Source organism: Zootermopsis nevadensis, unplaced genomic scaffold, assembly GCF_977971745.1.
Source record: "Zootermopsis nevadensis isolate Lab colony 2312 unplaced genomic scaffold, Znev_1.0 Znev_ptg000011l, whole genome shotgun sequence".
Classification (NCBI taxonomy): domain Eukaryota; kingdom Metazoa; phylum Arthropoda; class Insecta; order Blattodea; family Termopsidae; genus Zootermopsis; species Zootermopsis nevadensis.
The window spans coordinates 9,010,455-9,037,886 of NW_028259143.1; the positions used below are offsets into that span (position 1 = coordinate 9,010,455).

At 36.4% G+C, this 27,432-nt stretch overlaps 2 protein-coding genes across 9 annotated transcripts in view; one reads left to right on the top strand and one right to left on the bottom strand.

Annotated features, from left to right (window-relative positions):
- Positions 1–27,432, top strand: part of csul (protein arginine N-methyltransferase 5) — a 546,076-nt gene that overhangs the window by 239,876 nt on the left and 278,768 nt on the right. For 2 of the 4 annotated variants that reach the window (XM_087347239.1, XM_087347241.1), the window contains one exon: positions 19,463–19,502. The gene's annotated coding sequence lies outside the window, so the exon portion shown is untranslated. The remainder of the gene's footprint in view (positions 1–19,462; positions 19,503–27,432) is intronic. The other 2 variants (XM_087347240.1, XM_087347242.1) reach the window with 1 other exon arrangement.
- LOC110836151 (uncharacterized) overlaps positions 1–27,432 on the bottom strand; it is a 321,064-nt gene that overhangs the window by 127,062 nt on the left and 166,570 nt on the right. For all 5 annotated transcript variants that reach the window (XM_087347246.1, XM_087347248.1, XM_087347244.1 and 2 more), the window contains one exon: positions 2,524–2,698. In XM_087347246.1, coding sequence (XP_087203372.1) covers positions 2,524–2,698 — 175 coding nt within the window. The remainder of the gene's footprint in view (positions 1–2,523; positions 2,699–27,432) is intronic.

Genomic DNA, 27,432 nt, shown 5'->3' on the forward strand with positions numbered 1-27,432 from the left:
GTTCCGGGACGGTGAGTAGCTTCCGAAGTTAATTACGAGGGAAAATTACTTCATTTTGGAAGGCATTACTGGTGCGTAAAGGATTTTTAGGTATAAACCTAACATTGCGATAACCTTCTTGTCATCCCTGCTTTACGTTTTAAAGTTACGTTACTTCTATCATGAGATCTATGATTTTCTTCAGTTACGCTAACGAATTATTTCAAACCACCTGAAGTAAGTGTCTTAGATATAACATTGGTCGAAGACCTTGTTCTGAAAGACCGACTAAATAGACGATTAGCTACTGAACTAAAGATAGATGACTGTCTTCAGGGATATTGCGCAGCGTAATTTGATATAAATCGGTTGAAGTTTAACAGATATTTATTGCCTTCTATATCAGGGCGATCGCTCTGATAATGAAAGAAGTAGGTGTATCTAAAAGTCGGCAAATTTCTATTGCACTGCGCAAAAATAACTCTTTGTAGAATAAATATCGATATGACGAAATTTTTCAGGCCTAAACAGTGAAACACAAACTTCTAAAATCATTAGGAAAAGTAAATCCGCGTATTTTTCTTTCTAATTCGTTGTATTCTGGTTGTCGATGGAGGGAGTCGTGATGTATATTCTTTTTTAATGGGATAATGTAAACCCAAGAATGAAAAATACTTGTATATAGCTTACATTCAACATGTTTTAAAATAAAAATACTGTCTCTTCAAGCTAAAAATCCCCAGCAAAGTCTAAACATCTGTCTGGCTCCCACATCGTTTTCATGGAATCTATCCAGCAGACACAAAATGCCAACATAAGCAGAGTGGAAACGTATTTTTGTGAAACATATCAGAACCAGTTGCAACAACATAACTATGTCCTTTATTTTAACTTCTCCGTATTTAATGTACACAAGAGAAGCTGGTAAATTAGTATAGAATAAACGATGGTGCTGTTTACAATTATTGATGTGCTGCATGATACTTATTTACTTTGTTGTAATAAAAGTTACATCCACTCCTTCAATAACAGTCCTTTGTTTTTTTTTTCCTTCATACTTTTCTTTGTGTAGAGCAAAGCGTATTTACATAAGACTCTTTCTTAAAATATTCTTCCACCTTAGAGTACATTTTGAGATTTGTTGTTTTCACAACAGTGAATGTTTTTATGACGGTTAGGTTAGGTTTTGTAGCCATGTTGTTTTTTAGTATCAGCTAAATTAATTATTTTACCCCAATAAAGCTCTCTTAAAGTGGTTATTATTAACTACTGTCATCAAATGTCCTGCAGTGCATTGTTTTATATGCTGTGATTTATATAGCGTTTAGTGAATTCTTATGGAGATCTGTGTAATAAGATCTAGAAAATATAAACATGTAATAATTTTCTGCATCAAGCTTTACAGTCGGTCTATAATTCTTAGTCTTCCATTTGCTGGATGTTGTATAAGTTGAAAGAAATTCGAAAGACTCTTGAATTTATTATAGTCTGCGTGATTATATAATTGAACGTGGATTTTGTTGAACTGGCTGACCAAAGAAGTTTAGAACCGAGATGCAGTGTACAATTCATGTAGCAGACTTGTTAATTTCTTTCTAGAAACTGCAAAAACGTGGAGGATCAATTTCTATGCTTATTTTGTTGAAGTGAAACCCATATACATCTAGCATTTGCATAATATTTTAAACTTTGCTCATGCTTTCTACAGCGCAGAGCTAACAAGTTTTATTCAGCGAAGCGTTGGAAGTAATTTAAAAAATTACAAAACGAGTAATTAACAATTTTTTCTACATATTTTTGTAAATGCTTCCTGGTCAATGAATGCAATTACAGGACAAAGATTTTCAACAGTTCAGCCAACTCTGTAGACTGATTAAAAATTATAATATTACGGGCTTTAAAAATTAAAACCTTCGTAACTTGTAGCATCTCAGCTGCTAATAAAGAAAGTGTTTATTACACAACAGTAAAACGCAGTCGAATATATTAACACATATCTAAAAAGAAATATATAGCTTGCATGTGCATAAAATATCCCTCTTACAGGTGTAATAATCGTATGTTTAAATTTTTGTCTATTAAAAGTCACATTCATTAAACTGAAAACCTCTTTAGCTTTGAGGATATCGTTAACAAATTTATGAAACAGATAATCTGGGTTTCGAATTTAAACACTTTACCTTCTAAAGTTACTGTTGAATCTGTAGAAAGCACTTTTTCTGGGGGAACTTAAAAACTTATCCAAGATTTGGTCCTGGATCAGTATCAGATCTTCAAGAAATTCCCTGACGTTACGAAACTGGAAAATTCATCAGTGTAAGAAATTGGATTTCATAAGACAGTTCTTTGAGATCTGAGATTTTATTCACTCTTTTAAAATAATATTTAGGCCTAATTTAATTTTAATGTAGATTTTGTATATATAGGCGTAGATGAGTTTCGTAAATTGTTTCTAGAGACAGTTACTATTAATTAGACAATGACCATTTGAGTGAAGGCTAGGAACGCCAAACGTGTGAGTGCATGTGGAGTGAGGGAACTTACCGGCAATGCGTCCGTATCGCTGAAAAATTCGCTCCGCGTCAATTTTACTACAGTGGAACGTGTTGAGATTTCCGACAAACACCCGCGAGTTCACCGCTTGAGGGTCTTGAGAGTTTGTCTGGTTGCCCACTTTATTCGTCTTCATAGCGCGTTCCAACGTGATGGTCTTCTTTGCCTGTAACAGCAAACAACAAATTCTTATTTAATTATTATTTTGTAGGATTCGAAGTTTTCATAATTAATCTATTGACAGCTGGGCTGAAATTTGCAATCATGTTTCAAGAATCGTTTTAGTTACTTCCATTGGTCATGGTGAATATTGAAACTTGTAAGCCTCTACACTCGCATTACGAAAATTAGTAATACACATGGAAAATAAATATTTCTGTAACAAGGGGTGTAGGCTAAGTATTTTAATTTCAAAGCTCCTATCCCTGTGTGTAATGTTGGAATAGTGAAAAAGAGATGTAATTTTTAAAATGCTCTACCAATTAAAAAATCTGTGCAAAATCGAATTTTTAAGTGATTATGGATTCAGAAGAGTGTATTGCGGTAATGATCTTTTTTGCCTCCAACCTCGATTCAAGCCGCGCTGCTGTCGAATATCTATCGTTTTGGACTTTGGAAAACTGAACTAACTGTTAATATGAGCCTATGCGCATACGTTGCATAGATTCAGTATACTTTTAAAACTAATAATGTACTTGTGTGCGTTGTGTATTAAACAACGTGGCTGATGTGGGTCGAGGTAGATTGCAATAAGCTACTTAATCATGCAGTATAATTGCCTTACACATCGAAGGAAGACTGTATGGGAAGTTAAACAAAGCAAACATTCCTAGGAGTCTTGTCTTCTCGAGGCATTTGCCAACAAAATAGCAACTGACAGCGTTTATTACGGTGTCAGTTATGGCTTCCATCCTGCTGGTGAGAGAAATTCAGTGACATTGTTTAAAGCAAGGTTTCTGCATGACGGACATTCTCTCTACTCTGTTGTCATTTGATCCACGAATCGTGAATGACAGTTTGATGTATAGTTCTAAATATAATTGGCATTTTATATTAAAGATTTCAAGTAAAGTTCTGGAAGCTTCAATAATTTTAGCTCTCGAGTTGATGTTCTCACGGCGATGAAAATGTTAGTGATTTTCTGGGTTGTGAGACTGTGTGGACCAACGTTTCGGAGAAACATGTTGCTGATATCTGCAAGACAGGGCTGAGGCATCACTGAAGATGGAGGCTATATCTTTCTCCGAAACAAGTCCATACCGTGTTACAACGCAGTCGATAAACATCGGGGTCTAGCTCAAATCTTTGGGTAGTTATGCCGAAGGATCGTAAATGTTTTTACAGACAATAAAATGGCTGTCCTTTGTTACGCAAAAAAGCAAGTCCTGTGAATTATTGGGAGTGTGATTCTAACTTTTCCACATTTTATTTACAGGGGTGAAGTAAGCAAGTCTGGGTCCAGAATCGCTGTTGCTATTTGATATTATTCTTTATTGCTGTGATATATTAATTAAAAATTGATAAAGTTGAAATGCAGAAGGAACGTTCAAAAACCAAGAGTTCTTTCGCGTACAGGTCAGACACTGAAAAACAGACACAATCATAAATTGACCATGTACTCTTCGCCTACTATATCATGCTGAAAAACTTACATAAAAATGTTTCTAACGCGGTCGTACGTTTCTATGTACATACGTATTAGAGGGTTGTTATATCCGGCTCTCTCCAAGGACTAGAATACGTTTTTCAGTAGAGCCCTCTCGTTTGAGGCACTACAAGGTTCATTAACGTGTTTGCAGGAGTTGGCTATTGTTCTATTTCCTGAGATAGATAAATCGATACCTCAGCCACATGTACTACGTGTAAAGGCCCATTTCAATATTATCTTCCCATCTTTGACTTGACATTTTAAGTAGGCTATTTTGTTCAGGTATTCAGACCTATATTTTATATGAATTTCTCATCCCGTAAGTTTTGTCTAAATATGTTTCTTAGCATTTCTTTAAATCACCGGTCCTTCACGTCTGTGCCAAACAAGGAGTAATCATGAAATTTTTTATTTTAATGTTACTTTTTTAGATAGGAGACGGTAGAATGAAATACAGTGAACTGAATTATGACAGACTTCCTCGCAATTCGATTTTAATTACATATATTTTAAGCAACTGCCCAGAATTTTTCAGATAAAGAGAGTTTTGTGATTCTTTTATAAGGTAAATAATTGAACATTTTAAAGCAGAAAATAAAGTACTAGTATACATATTACAGTTTTCCACCTAAAATTTTACTAAATAATAGAGTCTGAATGTTCGTTGTTTAAAATATCGTAACTGAGCTAGGACGTTAACTGCGTTGAGTGACGCTTCGCTGCCGTGGTGATGTACCGGACGGCTCCAGAACTCTATAATGTATCGCAACCACTCACACTACACGAGTTCCAGCAGAGCTGTCGCGTCCATCAAGAGCAGTGATGGGATAAAATTTGCTTGGTTCAGTAGCTACTGATGAACTAGTTTATCTTACTACCAGGTAGTTTAGTGTGTTGCAAATGCGAAGTATCTGCAGTTTCTAATTCGTTCCATATTTCAAGAAGAAATTTGTGTCTTCGGCGTATAATTTAATAAGTTTTACAATATCTTCCTTATTTTTTAGATCCTTCTTTCTTTTATGAATAGGATTTGTGGTTCTCACGGATGTATGATGATGGCTGCCTACTGGGTTTTAGCGCTTGTGCAGACTAATAGACTTTTACCTACGTTTCAGAGGTACTTGAAGTCTCCATTATAAGGGCAGGGTGCATTGCCCTGATAATGGACTTCACGGTGCTTCAACCCAGAAGACAGCCATATTCACACGACTCCTGTTTCCACAATGTATTTACCCGTCATTAGATACAAAACAAGGGCTGATTTAAAACTAAAATTAAGGGTTTCAGGTTTCTCGTGAAACAAATGTGACATCACAGAAGCCTCTTATTACCGAATGAACAGAAAGCCAAATTAAAATGTAGCATCCTGATATGTTTGTGCTTCAATTTGTATAGTAACATTATTGGCTGTAGAAACGAACGTTTTCGCTTGTTCCTGTAAACAAAGTAAAAATTCTCAAATACACATTTTTCCCCGATTCTATTTTTAAAACAATTTTCAAGCCCGTAATTCAGTGTTATGTGAATTCAGTAGCTGGTGTAACAATCATAAATATACAAAGAAATCAAACGTAATGAATTGTTTAATATGAATTTATGACTTTAAAGAAAACAAAGGCAATTTGACATTATGTAATTTAAGGCTGAATTTTATGATTACTAAATTTACATGGACAAATCCCGGCATTCACAACAAAGTTATTTTTACTGTTTTGCTAATAAGGCCTAAAATCCAAGAAGAATGAAACGTGAATCACAATTACAATTCAATTTGGTTATTAGCCTTACAGTAAAGCTAATCTACGTAGAGAGATTAAGTCACACTTCTCGTCTGGTTTTCAGTATTATTCTAGCAAGAGAAGCCTCGTCTCTACCCCGACGCTTTCTGAAGTACTGAAGTTGCGAGAGCTTTGTTTCCTGACTTCTAGATACAATACCTCCTCAAATTTAACGAACCGAAACTTACCTGAGAGCGTGGTAGGCGTTTGGTTTTCCAAGTTACATCTTTCGAATGTATATAAATGTAATTGAGGTTATATAAAGTGTACATTCCGGAAAATACAGCTTCCTAATTCTCCTTCCATAAAACAAGAAAGGGTGTTTATATTGAAACTACGTCATACTGTTCTTCATTTATTGTAGATCTAATATTACTAATTTCGTCTCTGAGACGGTATTTATGAATGGCAACGTGTTTACCATTCACTGAATGCGAAGAAAAGCAAGGATATTGTTTACATTTGGTGGTAAAATTGCAGACAAATTTCGACAGTCCTCCATTAATTGTGTAGTTTTTAGTAACGGTATAAAACAGATCATCCTCCTTACCGGGGTTTAGTTTATTCGCGGCTTGGGTCCCTCGCTCTTTCGCGGTCACTCTTGGGCAGGCGCATGGCGTCGTACACGACAGCCAACATCAACTACCTTCCACACCGAAAGGACCGAGTTTATTCTCAGCGGTTTTAAAACTGGTTGTCGCCCTTGTGTTAGATAATCCTGACAACTTTCGGCCAGGAACACAAATACTGATTTATTCATGTTTATTAATTAATTTTCCGTATTAAGTGTCGTGTTTAGTGTGTCTTTGGTTTCCCTAACGCCATTTTTGCTATAAGTATTAACTTTGAACATCGCGTATTTCAAGAACGTTACCCAGGCTTAGGGAGAGGTTTACTGTACATTGGTAAGATCAGCTTGTATGTACTTTCCACATTAGATTTAAAGATTAATTCAGTTCTGTGAGGTAATGTTGGTCTTGAATACAGTAGGACTGTTATTTACTTTTAGGAAATTTCCGGACTGCCAGTGTGTTTTAAAAACGAAGATATTAGTGTAGTAGTTCGATGCCAACGTCGCCACCAATCTCGTTACACAAAAAGAAAATGTCAATGAAATGACAACCAATGAACCCAAAGAATCAGTGGCGTATTCAACCTGGCAACTGGAACAGATGCACTTGAGTCATTGGCCGGACCGACAGACGTAGGTCTCTAGGTTTTGAAGAAGGTTTCCTTTTAAACGTTAAAAGGATTTAATGAATAACATTTTTGTTTTATTGCTCCAGACAGTGAATAAAATGTAGTTAATTGTAGCAATATTTATGGAAAATGCACAAAGAGAAACAACAGAGGTTAAGAGATGGAGAATGATGAATATAATGCGTAGCCTGCAGAAATAGATCAACTTGTAGCCCAAAGCAAACACGAATATCGCACGACATGGGCCTATTTATTTGGTATCTTCTTAAGTCAACACTGAAAACTGCATGTGTCTTCTTGATCTTATGTAAACCGCAGATAATAAAGACGTACTTGAATGTAACGAGACAGAATATATGTGTAACTGACAATGATTTACGACGGACAGATAAGAGGGTTTTCTTATCGTGTGACTGTTGACTTGTTTGCATAGGTGTCACTTCTGTTTCCTAAGCTGAAGACGGATCACTTCGGGACCTTACAGAGGGACATTCTACTCTGCTGGTATGACAACATTTCTGATAGAATAAGACCCACGTCTTAGAAAAGTTATTTTAATTAATGAATTTGAAATAAATGTTAGTTAAACTACGTATCTGCCTACTGTGACAATTGTGTTTTAAAATAAAAGAACCAGATTGTTGGTTTCACGATTATTTGACAGCACTGTGTCAACTTAAGACGTTACATCAATTATAACACATTCATTTAGTTCGTTAAGGATTTCCCAGCTTTTCATGGTACTCCAAGGTTCATTAGCACGCTCAAAACATCCCACCAGTTATCCCTAAAATGACCCACATGAATCCAATTAACATCGTAGTATCTTATTTCTTGATGACCAAATATTATATCATTCTGTTTACACCAAGTGAGATATTCCTTTTAACATTTCCAATAAAAATTCTGCACGCATTTCTTATCTTTCCCCTGCATATTACATGTCTCACCCATCACATGCTTCCTGATTTGGTTATCATAATAATGATTGATAAAATGAGTACAAATTTTGACGTTCCCCATGATGTACTTTTATCTAGTCTTCTGTTACTTTCTATTCCTTAGATCCAAATATCTTCTTCTCTTTTATTTCCTTCTCCAGAGTGACAGTCCACGTTTGATATTAATGTGAAAGAAGATAATTATAGTTAAAGCACATAACCACGATTTTAGATAAGCGATTGGGAAACGGAAAATTTTGGACTGAGTAGCATCAAGCATCCCTCGACTTTAATCTGCGCTTAATTATTTCGTATGTGTAATTTTGTTACGTCACCGTCGTTCTCGGCTATATTAACGTTGCCACGTTTTCGAAGTAATTATTAGCTACCGTTATGTTATTATTTTATCCTGTAGTCTACTAAATCGTACAAAATCTCGTTATATATGGAAAACAACCTGGCTTAAAATCAGTTCAGCATTTTCATGAGTAATACATGTCTGCCTTATGAACTACGACTGAATCGTCATAGTACGTCTTCGAACTGTCGAGGAAACCCTGTTGCCCTAATACCGTTCAAGGTATGCGTTGAAACATCATCCGATAATATCCTTACTCTGGTAACGAGACATGAATATACACGTACGTTTCTCTGTGGTTGTTTATAGGCTAAATTTTCTTAGTAGAATCTTATGCTTACAGTCACGGTCGTGTAGATGCGGAACGCTGTTAAAGTAGCTTCATCTGTCCGTCTGTGGGCATGAAAAGACTTGAGAACAGCTGAATGAAATCTCATGGAATTTGACATAGGCGAGATTTACAAAAAATTGTGACACATTACAGTTTTGTTTTAAATCGGACAATAATGAGGCATTTTGCTTGAAGACCTCCACACGTGTCTGTTTTATAAGTAGATAATCCAGAGGCTACGTTGGTTACCATGGTTTCTTGTTACCTTGGTTAAAGGTCGTGGGTCAGATTCTGGCGAAAGCTCCTGAATTGTTCCGCTGTGAGTACGTCTCGAAAGCTGTCCTTATTTTATTCATGTGGTCTCCTACATATTCACCCAGACGTTTATGCATCCTTTTTTAGCGAGTGGACATTCCTAACGGTGTATTTTAAAGTAAGGTAAAATCGAAATAAATTGTAATAAAACATCATTTTGCTCCTGATCGCTCACATGAACTTTGGTATAGAATTAAATAATAATTCAATTTGTGTGAATATAAAATCACGAAACTAGTAACTTGTTTTTTGTAAGCTGTATTATTTAATTTACAATAAAACATTTTATGAACAAGATGCTGATGTGTAAGAGGATCGAAGTATCGTTTCACAATATTCGACAGATATTATCGTAATAATAGTATTTTGAATGGGGTTCACAGCCCTTTATCCCCGCTCTTCTTTGCGACAGACCCTGTGGCCTCGTCTTGTGTCTAACAGGTAAGCGCCATCGGGCACGCGGGAGCAATATCCTTGCTGCTACTCTTTGTAGTCCGCTGAGTAACTCATACAAGGCCGTAAGATGCTTACTAGTGCTGAATTTTTAAAGACACTCTTCGTACGTAAACTGTTGTAGGTCATTTAATTTTGTAACAATCACATTCTACCTAGCTCAGGGGTGCCAAATGTATTTCTTCAGGCCATTGGCTTTATCTTGATGCGGTCTGCCAAGGAGATGTTTTTAAAGTCAGTTAACTGTAGTAAAATTTAAATCTCTCTACAAAGATTATTACTCCACAATGAATGTATATGAAATATGTGAAGTAAAGTAAACAGACTAGGATACTAAGGGTCTGTAGTATAAATATAACAGATTTATACTTCATCTCTAAGTTGTTTAAATTAATGAATGCAGTTGTAAAACTATCAGGTTTAAAAAATGTTTATATTTACTTATAATAAATAAGATTTGTTTATATAAAGCATTTATATGAAATTAGGTGGATCACATGACTATCAAGCGCCATTAAATGAAATTTATTTTTAAAATATTACAGTTTAATAACAATTTCTTAACGCGGTCTTTGAATTAGGCTTAGGTAAATTTTAATTCATTATTGCTGTTACGTGGGATAACAAGTTTCTAAGACAGCTAATACGACTTTATTCTAATACGCAAATCTTGCATATTTCATTTGAAATCGATTTTGGAAATTTCTCGTCACACCACCTGACTATTTTTCGTTGGCCACAGGTTAAGAACCATCCATTTAGCTGCCTGCGTCCTATAAAAGTAGCGAAACCAATCTCATTTCTTGATCAAAGTCGTGCGACACGCTAGTCCACAAAGTGGACTTAGTCATTTGTAAAACAATTATTTTATTACTGTAACTTACAGCCCCTACTCGAGGCGCACACATGTCCAGACAATCCGCACTGCTTATTTTGCCATAAAACTTATAACACGATTCGGGTTCGTAATTCAGGTGGCGCCTTGAGAATTACAATAGTTATTTTTAGAGGTAAAATTCAGATATGTGTAGGGTTCATGGAATGTAAACTAACAGAAAAAGGTATTGGACTGCAGATGAAACATAACTTGGTCTATGCAGAATTTGAATTCTGGTACTCACGAACATGTGTGTTCTTCGCCGTTTTACATACTTTGTCGGCCTTCTTATTAATTTATTGTTGATAAACATAAACATTTTTGAACACAGATGTCAAATCTTCCTTCGATACGGTTTAACCGGAAGCGAACATAATTCCGTCGAAAACCGCATTAATAATTGCAGATACTGGGAGCAAATTTTGCGACGTAACTCGGTGTAGGTTTTGACAGTGTCCAACACTTACGATCTTTAGTTTGGTAGCTGTTCACACTGGACAGCCTGATATTTTCCTCGTAATTGTTTTACAATATATGATTCTTACGTAAGTCTCAGCCTATATTTTGTCATGTACACATTTTCTACGAAGATATGTGTTTGAGAAATTCTATGAACTTCGACTCGAGATTCACGAACAATTATATTTGATCAAAATTAAACGCCTAATATTTAGTGTGGACACCAAATACAATTTTTAATCGGAAACTCTTTTGTAATTTTGTACTTTTAACATTTTTAAAGACGTTTGGCCTACGTTTAGTGCAACGTAAATATATGCTATGTACTATGATGTGTGATGCGAATAAGTAGGCTTACTAGTTATGATTATTATGTTCATATAATAAGATAAGGTTTATGACTGAATAGGGCGGGTGCTTAGGAGAACATTTGGAGTGACAAGAGTGGAAAACTGCACAATGTGAGGCTCCATAATTTACACTCTTCAGCGGATGGCTACGATCCATAATAATGGAGTAGGTGGTACATGTAGCGTGCGTGGGGAGATGATTAATTCGCACATAATGTTTGTTTGAAAGTTTTAATGGAAGAGAGTATTAGGAACACCAAGTCGTGGATGGGAGGATAATATGAAAATGTATCTTAGAGAAATAGGGTTTGAGAGTGTGGATTGGATTTATATGGCTCAGAATAGGGAATATTACGGGATACTGTAAACACGATAATGATCCTTGGAATTTCATGGAAGGTTAAGAATTTTTTGGATAGCTGAGCGAAAAATAATCTTCCCAGAAAGAACTCGTTCGCAGTGGTATTAGTTAACGTTTATGACTGTGTTATGTTAGACTGTACGTAATTTATAACAGTTACTATGGTAACGCTATTAAAGGACTTTCTACTTTATAGGATACTGCGTATAAGTATGTGTGTTATGCATAACTGTAACCGTTGGCATAGTAACGCTGTTTGGGGATTTTCAGCATTATGGTTTGCATGCCTGGCAGTAAAATCAGTGCTTCCCACGTGTGGCTAACAATTTTCATGACCCACTGTCTTTCATAACGTGTATAGTTCATGATGTTTATTACTGTCACATGTGAAGTTTATTAGTTTCTTTAGAGGTAAAAGTGGAACCTCCAGATGGCTAACCGGTTTCCAGGTTGTTATATAAAAAAAGGGACAGTTGTCCCCTGTGCGGTCAGCTGAAAGACGTGCGCTAGCTCCACGAAGAAAAACTTTTCTTGAGTTGAATTTACTCTCTAAAACAGTCAAGAATCCGTCCTACAACCCTATCCTGAAATAAATGGGTCGAATCTGTACAATAAATACGTAATATAGATTTTAATATTGTCCAAACACATACGTAAAATTTGATAAAAAATTTCCTTTATATTTAAACTAAAATTCTGTTATTTTTTATTTCCTCAACGTATGGTTTCCTAGCCCATTCGCCCCTTCTTTATTTGTTTGCATTATTAATATTTGGTAAACAATACACACTGTGTATTACTTCGTTATGTATTTTTTACAGTCTCCTGCTAATTCCTCCCTTGCAGTTTATGGCTCTTCGCTGTAGTATATTTTCAGAGTTGTGTACTAACATTTTGATTTCTTGTACGTCATATATTTGTACGTATATACGCCGTGTTTAAAAAGGCTTACAAATTTTATCGCTCAGTTAATATGATACAGTTGGCAACCACTTACCTAAAAATAATTTTAGAGACGAATTTTAGTTTTAGAAACAAAATTAGAAGCCCAGCTTTGAATTACCGTGTAAGCTTTGTGTTTCATGCGAAGATAGTAAAACTGACATTCAGTGAGGAAATGTACACCATATAAATTTTCACACTCCATGTGCATAGAATTATTCTTGAGGGAAATTTCTGTTAAGCTGCATGTAGGCCCAAACGAGCTGTACGCTAGGCCATCCATCCTTTCTCACTTGGTGGCACATTGGAGGTGCTTCTGCTAGCTATAAAACCCAGTCACTGGCGAAATACGTCCATGTTCCAGTATCCTGATATTTACGAATACTTGGTGGACTGAAATATTGATCATCATCAAGAATACAAGTACTTGCATAACATTTTATGCTGCTTTTCCAAAAACAAAACATTGGTACAAGGCGTGGTATAGAATATGGTTGAATTTCCCGTTGCTTTGTCTTCCATAACATTAAGTGAAATAACTGGTATATTTCATAAATTTCTTCAAGAATTTTGTGCTACTCAAACGTCCATGTTATAAACTCCTACTTAAAAATCGACTAGGAAAATATTTTAATCTGAAACAGTATAAATAGCTGTGAATTTCAAATTTCAAAATGTGAACCTAAACTTGATAATGTAAAACATTGTGATAATAAAGAAACTAAAATAATTAATTTAATTTTATACCAGTCAGGGGGTCAGAAATGAAGCCCCTATTTCAGGACTGAGAGTATGATAATGTGATAATGTGCTGCTTGTTTAGGACTATCGCACACTTCGTGGGGTGGTAATGGATGGAAATGGAGCAATGCTGGAATATTAATTAGAAAAATAAAGCTAAAGAATTCGGGGATAGAAAAAGATATATTCCAATACTGTTTCGTCCACCACAAATTTCACTTTAAGTTACTCTGCAGTGAAAAGCCAGCGTCTAGCTGTCTTAGCTATGGCAGGGCTTTGTACAGAGGACTACACACGTGTGGAAATCGCCAGTTCGGAAATGTAATGAATTCCTAACATCGACCTTAGACGGAGGTTAATGGTTAGCTTAAACCTATGGTCCATTTACGCGCAGAAGCCACTTTGTTAGGAAGCGGTCTGAATACGATGACATAGAGAAAAAGTCTCGTGAAGTAGGGAGATAAACCTGAAGACAAATAAACTATGTTAAGTACGTTGGAAACTCGTAATTTATATAGAGTTTTTCACACTTACTCATAAACAAATATCTCCCCATGTTTATTCATGCTCGTATCTTAAACTTTACAATTGATATTCCTATGTGATATTTCCTCTAATCTGTATTTTTACAACGGAAACAGTAGGTCTACATATTCGAGCCTATGGTGTAAAGCTTTCACTGCGACTAAGCATAAGGAATACCTCTCGGACTAGAAGTCTGGTAGCCCGAGAATAATTTATTATATTTAAATCTAATTGGAAATTTCGTACTTACAACATCATTGCAGCATATATGATCTGAATCTGAGAACTACACGGCCTATGGTTGTATAATTCTGTAATCCGTTAAATTTATTAAAATAACTGATAATTCACTACTTACATTGTATAAGGTAAAATGTAGAAATTACCTATAAATTAATTGTAATTTTGCTTGTAAACAGTACACTCGCCATACTGTCTGAATCTATCGAAAATAATTCGACTTCCTAACCTCTTGAGACCAGAGAGGTACAGTTGTCGAACTATCATATGAGCAAGTTAGTATTTACATCACAAATTACTAGAGATATTCCATAACTTCCTGCTAGTTATGTTATAATACAGCTTTGCTATCCCACTATAAAAGATAAATTTCATAATTCAGGCGACCACCGATGGAGACCAGTATTTGTGTATTTATTCTGCACCACCGGTAGCAGCTGTAGAGGACTCTAATTGGAAGTTGACTGGCTAGCACAAGGAGACAATTATACAGCATCGCGTGGCAGCAAATCTCCGGTTGTTCTGTTATTCACTTGCTGCTTTCCTAATTACGTTGAGTCCTATACAGGCTTCAGTCGTAAATCTCTGAGAACTTCAGAGTCTCGGAAAAATGAATGTCACAAGGTAGATAAGATTAGGCTGAGTTAGAATAAAACCATAACGAAAGAGTTTCCTTATAATATACAAAAACGAAAAGAAATGTATTCTCTGAATAGGAAACAGATACTAGCGTAAACCTCGTTAAGACAAAAGACACTTCAGAGAATATAAAGACAAATATCTGTACTGATTGTTTTTCTATTTAAACTCTGTGTTTTCGTATGGTTAACACAGAAAACTATATAGAGCTTCTTTCTATTAGATTAAAATCAGAAATAATTTTTAAAAATCACATTGGAAACACTCCAACGTTACCTACAACGATATACGTAGTGGAAAATACAAGGGCTAGAACAGAATTTACACTAACATTATGGTAGGAACGTCGAACGCTCAGCGCTAATACGAAGTTCATCTTTGAACCCGAATAGAAAACAGTTCCATCTACCGCCCATCCTCACAACAGATATCCTTTCTATTAGAATGTTATATTCCTGTCTCTTTCTTGGTTGTGTAAATGTATATTTCTGAACAGATTTTCCCCACCAGACGTCTGTACCAATTTCGGAAAATTCAGAAGAGGAATTATTTTCGCTTTTAGTGTTCTATGTGCGTGGCGAAGTCCTGTACATTTACGTATGCTCGAAAGGATTCAACTGTAAGATGTAAGCATGCTTTAGTGCGAATGTTAAACACATTCCTTCAGATGGATACAAACCCCGAACTCGTATATTTTCAATAGGTTTCATTGGAAGACTACGCTTCTTAGATTACATTGCCTGACTGCCTGCCATTTGTAACAAATGAACGTTCACGGAATTAAACTCCATGTGGATTCCTGACACCTAATTCGAAAAGTTTCCCTCTTGAAAGACAGAGAAAAGTGCAAGTCAGAGCTGAAGAAAAGGGCTACAAAATTGAATGTGACGATCGTAAAGGAAGAGACAAGAGGCAGCCTATGTCCCACGACCATACATTCTATTAAAAGTCCCCGAGGTACATAGATGCTTCGTCTTGCATTTTAATATTTGATAGGTTATAGACGTGGTGTATGACCTGAAGACAGAATGTTGTATAATCCAGTCACGGAAATTGTAATTCGGTTGATTACATTATAGTTTTATAATGGTGAGAGGATGTTGAAACTAACATGAGATGTCTTTCCTGTGGGCAAAATTAATATTCGGAGACCATTACTCAAGCGCCATAAATACAGAGCGTTTCGACTTAAAGACACGCATTTTCGAGTAGATCTAAGGTTCTAATTTTGTTAAATTTCTTTTCTAAATATTAAGTACTCCTTTAAATTAGCTACTTTTTAAGCGCTTTCCCTTCGCCTTGTCTGTCTGTCGGTTCGAATATAAGAACCGCCGAGCAGATTATTATGTAATTTTAAATTGGGAGTTTTACTGAAATTTCTCGAATAAGTACTGTTTTGTTCCCGGTCAGGCAACAGTGGTGGGAATATTGAATGAAGAAATACTGGTGCTTTAAGCACTTTCTTGATTTGAAGGTGCAATTTAAACTGAATTGTTTTCTTTCATTTACCCTGTGTATAGGCCTATTTTCTGAATAAACGTAATGTTTAATATGTATAACACAAAGAAAATTTGTTCTTGACAGCTTTCGGAGAAGCTACAAATTTCGATTATAAAATTTATTGCTTTACAACCGCGGCGAAAATCCGTGAAACATCGGTGGTGAAGTAAAATGTTTTCGGGCCGTTAAACGCTATTTTTACGTTGACAGATGGAAATTACAACTCACTTAATATCGTATCTGTTAAGAGCAACATTCTTTTAAGTTGTCAAGGCGCAATCCAGTGCTGTTAATTAACCAAAACACTCGTCAGAAGATACATAACAAATTAAGTGCATTAGGCAGATTGCATAATAGAAATTTGGGGCAAAAGTAAAATAAAAGGAAAACAATAGAACATCAAAAATGAAGCGAAGCACGTCTGCTTCTTATCTGGGAGGTCGAAAGTTCAAGTCATGGCGAGCAGACCGGATGAAGTGGAGTGTCCAGTGGTTTCTCTTGGCCTCTCTGTTCTGATAATTTCACTTGAAGATAGGTGTCAGGTAACTCTAGGTAGTAGTCGTACTTGACCTGAGGATGCCTAACTTATTTGGAACTGTGGGGGGGGGGGGAGAATGTACACAGCTCGTTTCCCCTTTGTAATTAGTTCTTTCTCTGCTACGTTATATCTCCTTTTCATCTAGTTTCTATGTATTTAACAGATTCGTAATTTTACTCCCTGAACGTTTTTATAATTTGTTATTAATCTATGTAATATTTCCTCTTTCACAAGAGTAGTTATGTTTTATATTTTTGCAGCACGTACAAAACGGGGGAAATTAAGTTATTACCTCTTTCATATGCAAATTTATTATAAAATTCTCTTTATAGAAAGTTTTTGTTTGAAAAAGCTAATCTCCATTCTTGTATGAAGTACAAATGCTGTGTGAGGCGGCATTTAGCCAGATGCGTTGTGAAGTTTTGTACGTAACAATTAGAAAAAAAAATAGTTGCGTATGATAAAAAGTGGTGTTATTGATACGGTTTCAACAACAGAACAAAACACGCTGTCTGAGGTTCGATATCTTTTGAGTTGTTATGTTGTGTGGTCTTACAGGTGGTTTCCAAGGAATGTTATTAACCACATGCAAGACAACACAGGATACCACAATAGACAAAGAACTTGCTAGTTTTCTGTTTGTTATTCTGTAATGACACTGTATTGTGTGCTGAGGTATGACAATGTGTTCCAACGGTCATTAAATTAATGAAGGACTGTCATAGGTAATGTCTGAAATAACTAATTACATAGAGAAAAAATTATTCATGAAAATCTAATAGTCGCACAATTAGCAGGTAATTCCCTGCTTTTTATGACAAGAACGTTCAGTCTCATCGTGATTACACTGCCTTGTCACTGATTCTTCTGCTCAGTCAGATCAATTCAGTCTACATCGTCATATCCTGGCCCTCTAAAATCTACTTTAATATTATCCTGCCGTCTATGATTAGGTTTTACAAGTGGTCTCTTATATTCAGGTTTTTCTGCTGACGTTTGTATAAGTATCTCATGTTTCCATGCGTTCTTCATGCCACGCCTATCGCATTTTCCTTGTTTTGATCCACCTAAAAGGATCTGATAAGTAAAAATTGCGAACCTCTTTATTATACAGTTTCATCAAGCCTTTTGTTACGTCATCCGTCTTAGATTCAAATACTATCTTCATCACCAAATCAACTTCTTAATTTATGGTCGTATTCTTCTCTTGAAGTCCGGGGCTAGAACGCTGATAATCCTAGATGGCTGTCTTTTGGGTTGTAGCGCCGTATAGTCTGGTAGAAGTTCACCATCTTTTCAGAGGTCCTTGCTGTCTCCATCATCAGGGCGACCTCAAATCCCACACACATATTATCTTCGGATGTATGTATGATAGCCAACTGTGATGTCCGTTGGTTTATTATGAGAACCAAATCCAATCCGCAAAATATTGGCATTTGTTAATATCACTAATTTTGTTCAAAGTGCTTATCCACAACAATTTTTTGTGTTACTTAGGAAGTTTTTAACTTATGATTTATATTTAAACAGACATACAACTCACCTCCAGTAAGAGAACAAATAAATATAATTTTCTCTTCATACTGTGTAATGAATGGTCAGGGTGCACAGAAACAGACAAATAACTTTTCAGTGCATTTAGCATTGCAGCAGATTCCTCGTCTAAGCAAAGGACGTAAATTCAGCGTTCAAAGTATGAATACGGGTCCATCACATTGATATGGTCAGTGTGAGGCAGTTCCACATAAATATCTAGCCCTGGCGTAAAGTAGTGTGACAGTTAGCGTTTTGTACTGCAAAATCCCCACAAGCAACGACCCCTGTGGCTGTTCGCGGATTTAATTTGGACGACCGACGTCGGCACCGCATCAAGTTTTGCTTCTCTCACCGTCTCCTTTTAATTAGTAGACTAACATTGAATGTATAAGCAAAACATTAACGAGAAAGCTGCAAATGTCTACTATTCTTGGTCGTTAGACCACAAATTATAAACCTCATCAGAGACGAAGTAGTGATAATATATTCGCCCAGAATGAGTAAGAAATACCACTAAGAATCTCTTTATCAAGTGAGCTGATGTCGTGTCCGAGATATTTACGTAGTCACTGTGTTAGATTATTATAATTAACAGGAGAAGATATAACGGCGTACGGAATTCGTATTTTCTGTATGTGGGGTAATTCTGATATTTGTTGAAGTTCCTTATGGTAATAAAAATATTTATAATTCCAAATGCTGAATGATTTGCTTAGCTTCTTTCAGAACGTACAGAGTTGAAATGTGTTTTAAATTGTTTTGTATACGACGTCTATACAGTAGAAAGGCCTAGTTAACACCACACACTCAATAATTAACTCTTTGTTAATTGGAACAGTTGTAGTCAAATGGCTACAGAGAGTTAATTTCAACTAGTTTTATGGACAGGAGCGTTTAGGCAATTTAATTACTGCAGTAATGGTATTACTTCAAAATAAGCAGCAAACTCACTACCTAAAAAAAGAGTTAGAAGGGTGAGTGTGTAACGCACATCGAACACAGAAACCTCAGACGTGTAATTATATCTTTTCAATGATAGTATTTTAATTTTAAAAAACTCTTGTTAATTACGACTGATGACTGCTGAGCCAATAAAAGGGAATTCTGCATTGATGGTTTTTAGTTTTGTGTGTAGGTTTCGTTGTGTGGTGCTATATGGAAGTTCAGTATCTTTACTTTGCTCATTATTTTATGTTTCAGATGTCCAAAGATGGCGGTCGTTTCATTCAAGACGTCTGGTGAGTACCTGAATATATTTTATAGCATTTATTTCCGTCTTCAGAAATCATAATTCGAAACAGACAACTTTCATACAAATGAAAATGTAGGGAAAGCGTGAAGCATTAAAAAAATAGTAAAAAAAAATAAAAAAGGAACTGGATGTTAAATTGCATCCACTGATCTTAAATTAGAAACATAAAGTGTTGAAAAAGAAACTAATGTCAGGTTTGCTCTGAGTCAACACCACGTGACCGAACATTAGGAATTTCTTTTTTATATCTCTCTCTCTCTCACTCTGATACCAGAGACCCCAATTTTTCGTGCGTCACTCAACTTTGCTGACATGAGGCATACGTCTTTCTGCTTGTTATGCTGTGTCTCTCCAACCCTACACTGTAATTCTCTTCCCTTCATTCTTGTTCGCATTTAAAAAAGCCGTCTCTTCGTATATTCCGTTCTTTAGACGTTTCTACATGTGTATTTCGTCGTCTTTATTTTAACTCTTCAGCTCTTTTTCCATCCTACGAATTTCCGCATTTTCCATGACAACATGGACAGAAAGAAACGTACATACGCGTTTCCCTCGTCTCTTGTCTTTGACGAGACTGAGTCAGACATCTGGTAATGATCTGGCACGGTATAGTGGGTGGGGGGGGGGGGGGTTAAGAAATGAATCAAAGCACGGTTTAGAAATCTTGAGAAACTGAAGGGAGAAAAGGAAAAAGAGAATACATCGTAGAAACGTCAAGATTTAATTTGATGTTTGACAGATACACGAGAGAAGAATAACAGATTAGGTAGCAGAAGTTTAAGCACTAACTGAGTTTGAGACGGGCCTTAACTGATTTGCTTTTGAAGAGAGAAATTGATATCCAATAAGACATTTTAATTGTCTCATATGGGGTCTCAGATTAATAAGGCGTCGATGTTGGTCTTCTGATTTGTAATGACGCATGTATGTACCAACGTTTCAGAGGTAATTACTGCTCCCATCTTCAGAAAAGCCCTGATGATGGTGGCAATATATCTGTAACAAAGGTGGTATCTTCCTACTAGTCCGCGACGTTACAGCCAAGAAAAGAAACATTGTCTCCATTATTTGTTGTTTTGTTGCGGTTTTAGACGGTAAATAAGGCATGTGTGTTAAGATAGGTAGGACAGCGGTCTCCGTTAGGGACAGAGAATACTTAGACAAGTAGCTTGATGTTTTAATTTAAATAATATTGCATCATATAGCCGTATTAACTACATATGTCCCGAAACTGTGTCAAGTGACAGAATTAGACCACATAAACGTTTACAGAATTGTCGATGGCTTACAGCGATAGACCAATTACACAGAAATTTGACATTTCATTAACACAAAATTATGAATTTCCTACTATAATCCGCCCAATGATAGGTGTTTGATCATTAAACGTATGGTAATATTATGATTGAACACATTTAATATAATGTTGAAATATTTAATGTTGAATTAAAAATTCATGTTATAAAATACGAGCGTATGTCGTGTTTTCGTGTGACTGAAATCACTGTGTGTTTCAGAACAGAGTCCTACTTGAGAAACTAATAGTACTTTCAGCTAGTCAAGAAATTGCCCGCCTTTTATGAAAACCGAATGTTCATTGTCGTATTTACAAAAGCTCGCCGCTGGCCCCTATCTTGAGTCACATGGACCCAATTCACATCCACGAAACCTATTCACCCCCCCCCCCCCAAGATCCTGCTTATTTTATCACTCTTAATATTTGGTGGAGATTACAAAGTATGAAGTCCTTATTACATATTTTTCTGTAGTCTTTTGTCACTTAATCTGTCTTAGGTCCTAATACAAAATAAGGCATATCCTTGTTTATGTTAATACACCCCTTTATTATGAATATAAATAAACGCTGCTTTATTGATCGCATGTGTAAGTTGTTCGATTTTTGGTTTCAACAACACAAATAAATTTTTTCTGCATTAAAAACGCACATGCAAAGAATATCTTTTGATAATTGCTATATAATCTTTTGATTTTAGCGATTAAGAATTGGAAGTCTATTTTCTTATTAGTTTTTTTTCACATAAAAGTTAATTTGGTTGCGTTTGTGATCCGCTGTTATGAAACAAGAATTCTTTACAGGTACTTTTCGATTTTATTAACTTTATATTCAACAGGATGTACTGAAGTAGCAGCCAATATTAGGCCGGGGTATACCCGCACTCTGGGTTACGTTGTAAATGTCCTCTGATACCGGGGATGCAAAAGTGGTTTGCGGCCAACATTTTAATCACCCATAGTCTATTATGAGGTTTTGAATGGGGCTTGTATGTAAGAGAAAATACTGTGACATTCTGGTCTGCTCATGTTGCGGAATAAATTTTAAAGTCATTATGGTGCTGATCAAAGAACAGTCTACGTGACGTAATTAAAATCGGCCAGTCAAGTGAAACAATAAAATGGTGCAAACCCGCTGTTGTTCTACATTAATTAATATGAACTTTGTTCGTTACAGACGTTTTGACAATCATTTGTTGCGGTTTAGTGACTGTAGGTGTTTTTGTTTTTGGAATCAGTGAGTGGCTGTATGATAGTCAATCTAGACGTTTATGTACGAAATAAAAAAACTCGAAACGAAGCCTTCTAGACCTCTGTCGTTCTCATACGTAATTATGTTTGAGGTCTTGAAAATGAGAGTGCGTTGAAGAATTTTATTGAAACTCGAGGCGGGGCAGGTGAAGTGTGTCTCTCGACACGCAGCTGAGAGGCCAAGTTTGGTTCACTGCCTACTGTGCCACTTCCCAGAACTGACTCACGCGGCATCTGCCGACAAACAAATAGACTAGTGACTCACTAGTGCTGCATTAACAAAAGAATTGCAGATATCTTTGGCTTCGCTCTGCAGTTTGCAGGTGCACATTGTGTCAGGTTATTTTTATAACAATATTCTTTTGATGTAATCGTAATTTTATAAAGCTCATAATCGTTTGTCTCGTTCTATTTTAGAAAAGAAAACCCTTGATGAACAAAATCAAATATATGGTTCGGTGAGATTGTGTGTAAGGTTGCGTACGTGGCGTATGATGGGGTTCATCATCAGGGCGGCTCATCGCCCTAATGGTGGAGGCAGGAAATACATCTAAAATATTCGTAAACGTTTACCAGACTATACGGCGTTGCAATCCATAAGACGGTATTCTGCATAGCAGCCGCTGTGGAAATTTCAAATCCTACTTTATTAAGGTATTAGCTCTATAGATTAATGAGTTTATTGGCAAATGAGATATGGCGATGTGACTGGTATTGGTACTATCTCTTTATTTATCTGGAGAGACTGAGGGAAACCGTGAAATATTTTAGTTAGTATATTTGGTCCCGTACCGAGATTTCAACACAGTACACACAGTATTCAAGCGAAATGCCTCTTAGATTGTCAGCCTTCTCTGCAAACGCGACTCACAGAGTTGATGTTGGAATATATAATAGGAGATTCATAATTTATGTCCGTAATAAAATATTATGAGAGCAATAAAAATGTTAAGTAGGTCTATGAGAGGCCGTAAAATGTAAGCAAGCATGCGGGAGGGACGAGAAATGCGTACGAAATTTGGTCAAAACATGTTAAAGAAATAAGTTATTTGGGAGACGATGAATTCAACCAAATTATGACAGCGTTCAGCCACTGGTTTTGGCATATTTGACGATAAATTTTAGTGTCCGATTAAGGCCGGTTGTTCATATTTCTGACCAACTGAGCAACTATCATCTGGCATACGAGGACCTTACTCCATGGCGACAGATTCGCATGCAAATGTTAATTGGACGTAGGAAGATGTTTAAAAATAACTTCTCAAATATGCATGTTCTTAAAGTGCAGCAGGAACTGGGCATTGATTTTCTATCAGATTACTAGGAAGCGTCACAGTATTCACAGAAACATATAAACGCATCAGAGAGCGATCATTCATGACCAAATAAATTAACTCCAAGGAGGAGAGTAATTCTTGAGAAGTTAATAGTTGGTTCGCTAATAAAGAAAATTTCCTCTCTTTATGGAACCAAAAGAATTATTTCAATGTTTAGAAGGTCTGGCCGCTGAACCCTATCCTAACCCATGTAAATGCAATACGCATTTTTTCACCCGATATTGAATCCACCCGTCCCACTGATATAAATATTGTAAAGGCGTCTGCCTTCTGGCTTGTTGCGGCATGTAGTCTGGTGGACTGACGTTTCAGAGGTACTTGGTGCCTCCATCATCAGGGCGATGACCAGACTACACGGAGCAGCAATCCGGAAGACAGCTTCAAGCTTCAAATTCGGATGGGGAACCTTAAATGTCACACAGAATTTTTTTTCATGCCCTGTGACAGGGAAATGCCGATTTTGGTCCTTAGTTCTCGCACTTCGCTCATTTCAGTCGATAAATTCTAGAATTACTTGTATTTTTAGATTATGACTCTTGAAGGCAGGTAATCAGTTGTGGTCAGAGACTTGACAGTTCTGAATTGTTACACCTGAGTTTGGAACATTTTATATACCGTAGCTTCCGTGCCAAATTTCTCTGCTTGAGCTAATTCGTTGGGAGGTTAACTTGCTGACAGCAACCCATTACGGTAATTAATCTACAATAGAAATTTCTTTCTTGCTTTCACGTAACGAGCCAAATGTGTTAGTCACATACGAATCTAGCGAATAGGACTCGTCATACAGATTAAAATTAGTGGTACGTTAATAATAACCATTGCATTTTAAATAGGCGTGGTAAGTTATAAAATGCTTGTAACTTGCGGATGACTGTTGAAAATTATCGATCTCATGAGTTTTTCGTCTACGTTTACATACTTTCTTAATGACGTTTGACTTGCATCAGGCTGGAGAGAAATTAAAATTCCTTTCGCTCATTAATGCCGTAAGGAGTCAGACAACTATCATTCACCATTTAATGAACACATTAAATAATAAAAGCTAGATCTTGTCTTTCGAAACTTGATAACTTACCACAAAAGTTAAACATGATTACTGGAATGATAATTTGAAAGTGAAGTAATTAGTGACCCCCACACAAGAGGGTAATTTTGATTAATTTAAATTGGGAGGGTTGCATGAATCGGCCACAGTACTTTAAAACGCGAATTGAATAATTGAAGTATTACCCTCAAGCTAGTGATGCAGGCAGAACGCATATATTTGCCTCAACTACAATATGAGCTTAATTACTGCATTCTTCTGCATTAACTAAGATATGCCACTATAACAACGGGAGTGGCGTCCCTAAGGAACGAAGTTTGTAAGTCTCTGAAGTCCAACCAGATTGCAGATTACAGTCTGCTGCTGTAACTGGACAAATCATGGCGACGTAAAGAAGTAGAAATATGTTCTGGAAAATGTGGAACTGAACAACAGACTCACACGGTCTGGAATGTTAAATAGTTTAGATTTTCATGTTCTCGCGGTGATGAATATGTCGATTGTGGTTTTCTGGGTTGTCTTGTAGGTTGTTACCGTATTTTCGGGAGAATGTATCGCCTCCAACTTGTTTCTCTGAAGCTTTGATAAACCACCTACAAGCCTGTAGGGGGCCACAACCCAGAAGACCGCATTCGACTTGTTAAATATGTTCTAAAACTATTGAAATTTGTAAAGTACTTAATATTCTGAATACGTGTGGTGAGGTCGAGTACTGGGGAGAATATTTTGGTTTAAATACCAAAAAAGAACAGGAGACGGGAGAAAATTAACGAGAATCTTCTTTATTTCTGCTCTACATAAGATGTTCTTAGAGCCATCAAATTAGGCAGGATGAGATGAGTGGGACATGTAGCATGGTAGAAGATATGAGAACTGTATACAAAATTTTGTTCGAAGAACTTGATGGAGAAAAGACCAATTGGGAGAGCTAATCAGATATTCGAGGAAAATACTGAAAAATAAATTTATTGTAAATAAATACACTGTGGTGTATGTCGAACAGATTAGACTAAATCAATACATAATTCAGTAGCGGGATTTTATAATAATAGGTTTATTTGTATTTTGAGAGATTTATGTTTTAGAAATTTCTAGACAAAAGAGTAAGTTATAGGACTTTTGCTTGAAGTAGGGTTGCAATCCCCATTTTGTCTTTTGGCAGATATTATAGGGTCACATTTGATATTCACTCCATAGATAATATGCACGTTTTGTGACAGTTTCTGTTTTATTAACATCTAAAATAGCGAAACTTTTCATGTAATTGTTTAAAGACGTCTGGGTGCAGTATTATATTTGTTAACAACATCCCCTACCTGCAGACATGTTTGCCGCAGCGTATAAAGCAGATAATTGAATCTGTCGCTACATAATGATATGGCAGATGCGTACAAGTTTTAGAGAGATTTACTAGTGCATGAGCTGTAACTTATTAATTACACAGTTACTACTGCTAAACTGCATTTAAACTTTGTTAAAAATAAAAATACTTTATACCAAAGTAACAATCGATGTGTACCACGTGCCTTCTTGCTTTGTTTAATAATATTGTAGTATCATCTTATGGAAAGTCGTTATCCGATTTCGCATCATCGCTCAGCGGAGATATGAAAGTATCGGTTGTTTTTTTATCTTTACTTCGTTCTTCTGGCAGTATTCAATACACAGTTAATTTAAAAATTTTACAATTAAAACTTGTATTTCCATGTCAATGAGAAATTTCCTAAGTACCTCGTTTCCGTACAGCAAGACGCATGCATAACAGACGCATGTTGGAATCATAATAGGCAATTTGTCGCAGAAACAGTTTTTACGATGTTATAACCTCGATATTCTGACATGATATAATAAATTCCTACTACGTACGAGCTAAACTCTAGCTCAGTCTGTATAGTGACTAGCTACGGGCTGGACGGCCGGGGTTCGATCCCCGACGGGGGCAGAGGATTCTTCCTCTAGCCTCTGCGTCCAGACCGGCTCTGGGGCCCACCCAGCCTACTCTACAATGGGTACCGGGGTCCTTTCCCGGGGGTAAAGCCGGCCGGGGCGTGATGCTGACCACTCACTCCCATCTAGTGCCGAGGTCAAGGAAGAGAGGAGCTATACCTTCACTCACCCCAAACGCCTACATGGCGTGTAGTGGGACAAACTTTACTTGTACTTACGAGCTAAACTCTTAATTTTATCACTAGATCTACATTCGATAGACAATCACGTGACAGTAAAAAATGAACCGATAATACAGAATCGTTAGGCAGGATTATATAAGTTTTGTGATAAATCATAATTTATTTAATTGCGTCGTTAAATGAACTATAAATAAATTGAGGTGACTCGTTGCCATTACATAAACAAAATCTGTTCATCCGCATTGATCTCGAATTGTTAGCATGTAGTTTATTAATTAATTCGGTTTAAATTTCAAAACTAGTCGCGAAACCAAGAAAGGATGGGGGGGATATGGATGGATTAGTAAATTACTTAATTAATGAATCTGGATATGACAGCCCGAGAGAAGAGCCAACTTCCGAAACGTCGTGTAAGATTCCGTCAAAAACAGACCTACTTTAGACAATGGAAGACGCCCGCCATGATTTTAGTGTTCTCTTGTGTACCGTTCACAACTGTCAACAAACACAGAACCAGGAAGACGGTATGCGCTTCTCATTTGTTAAGGGCTTGTATTCAGCGCAATTGAGGTAATTAAGAAAAGTCATAATGAACTCAAGTACTTCACGAGTGACTGCATACAGAGTGTTCGAGTCATACTGGAGTTTGTGGTTCGGTTTCAAAGTATTTGAAAAACTTTAAGGGAGAATGTATATTGATTTACAGATCGATGAAGTTTGCATCTATCAATCGCACAGCCACAGTATCGACATTACTATCGATAGTTTTTAATCCTTTTTTCTAACCAGTACACAGTTTGAGGCAGAAAGCACTTTCTTCTTCCGTTCTAACGCACTGTGTCTGCTTAGAAAAACGCAAGC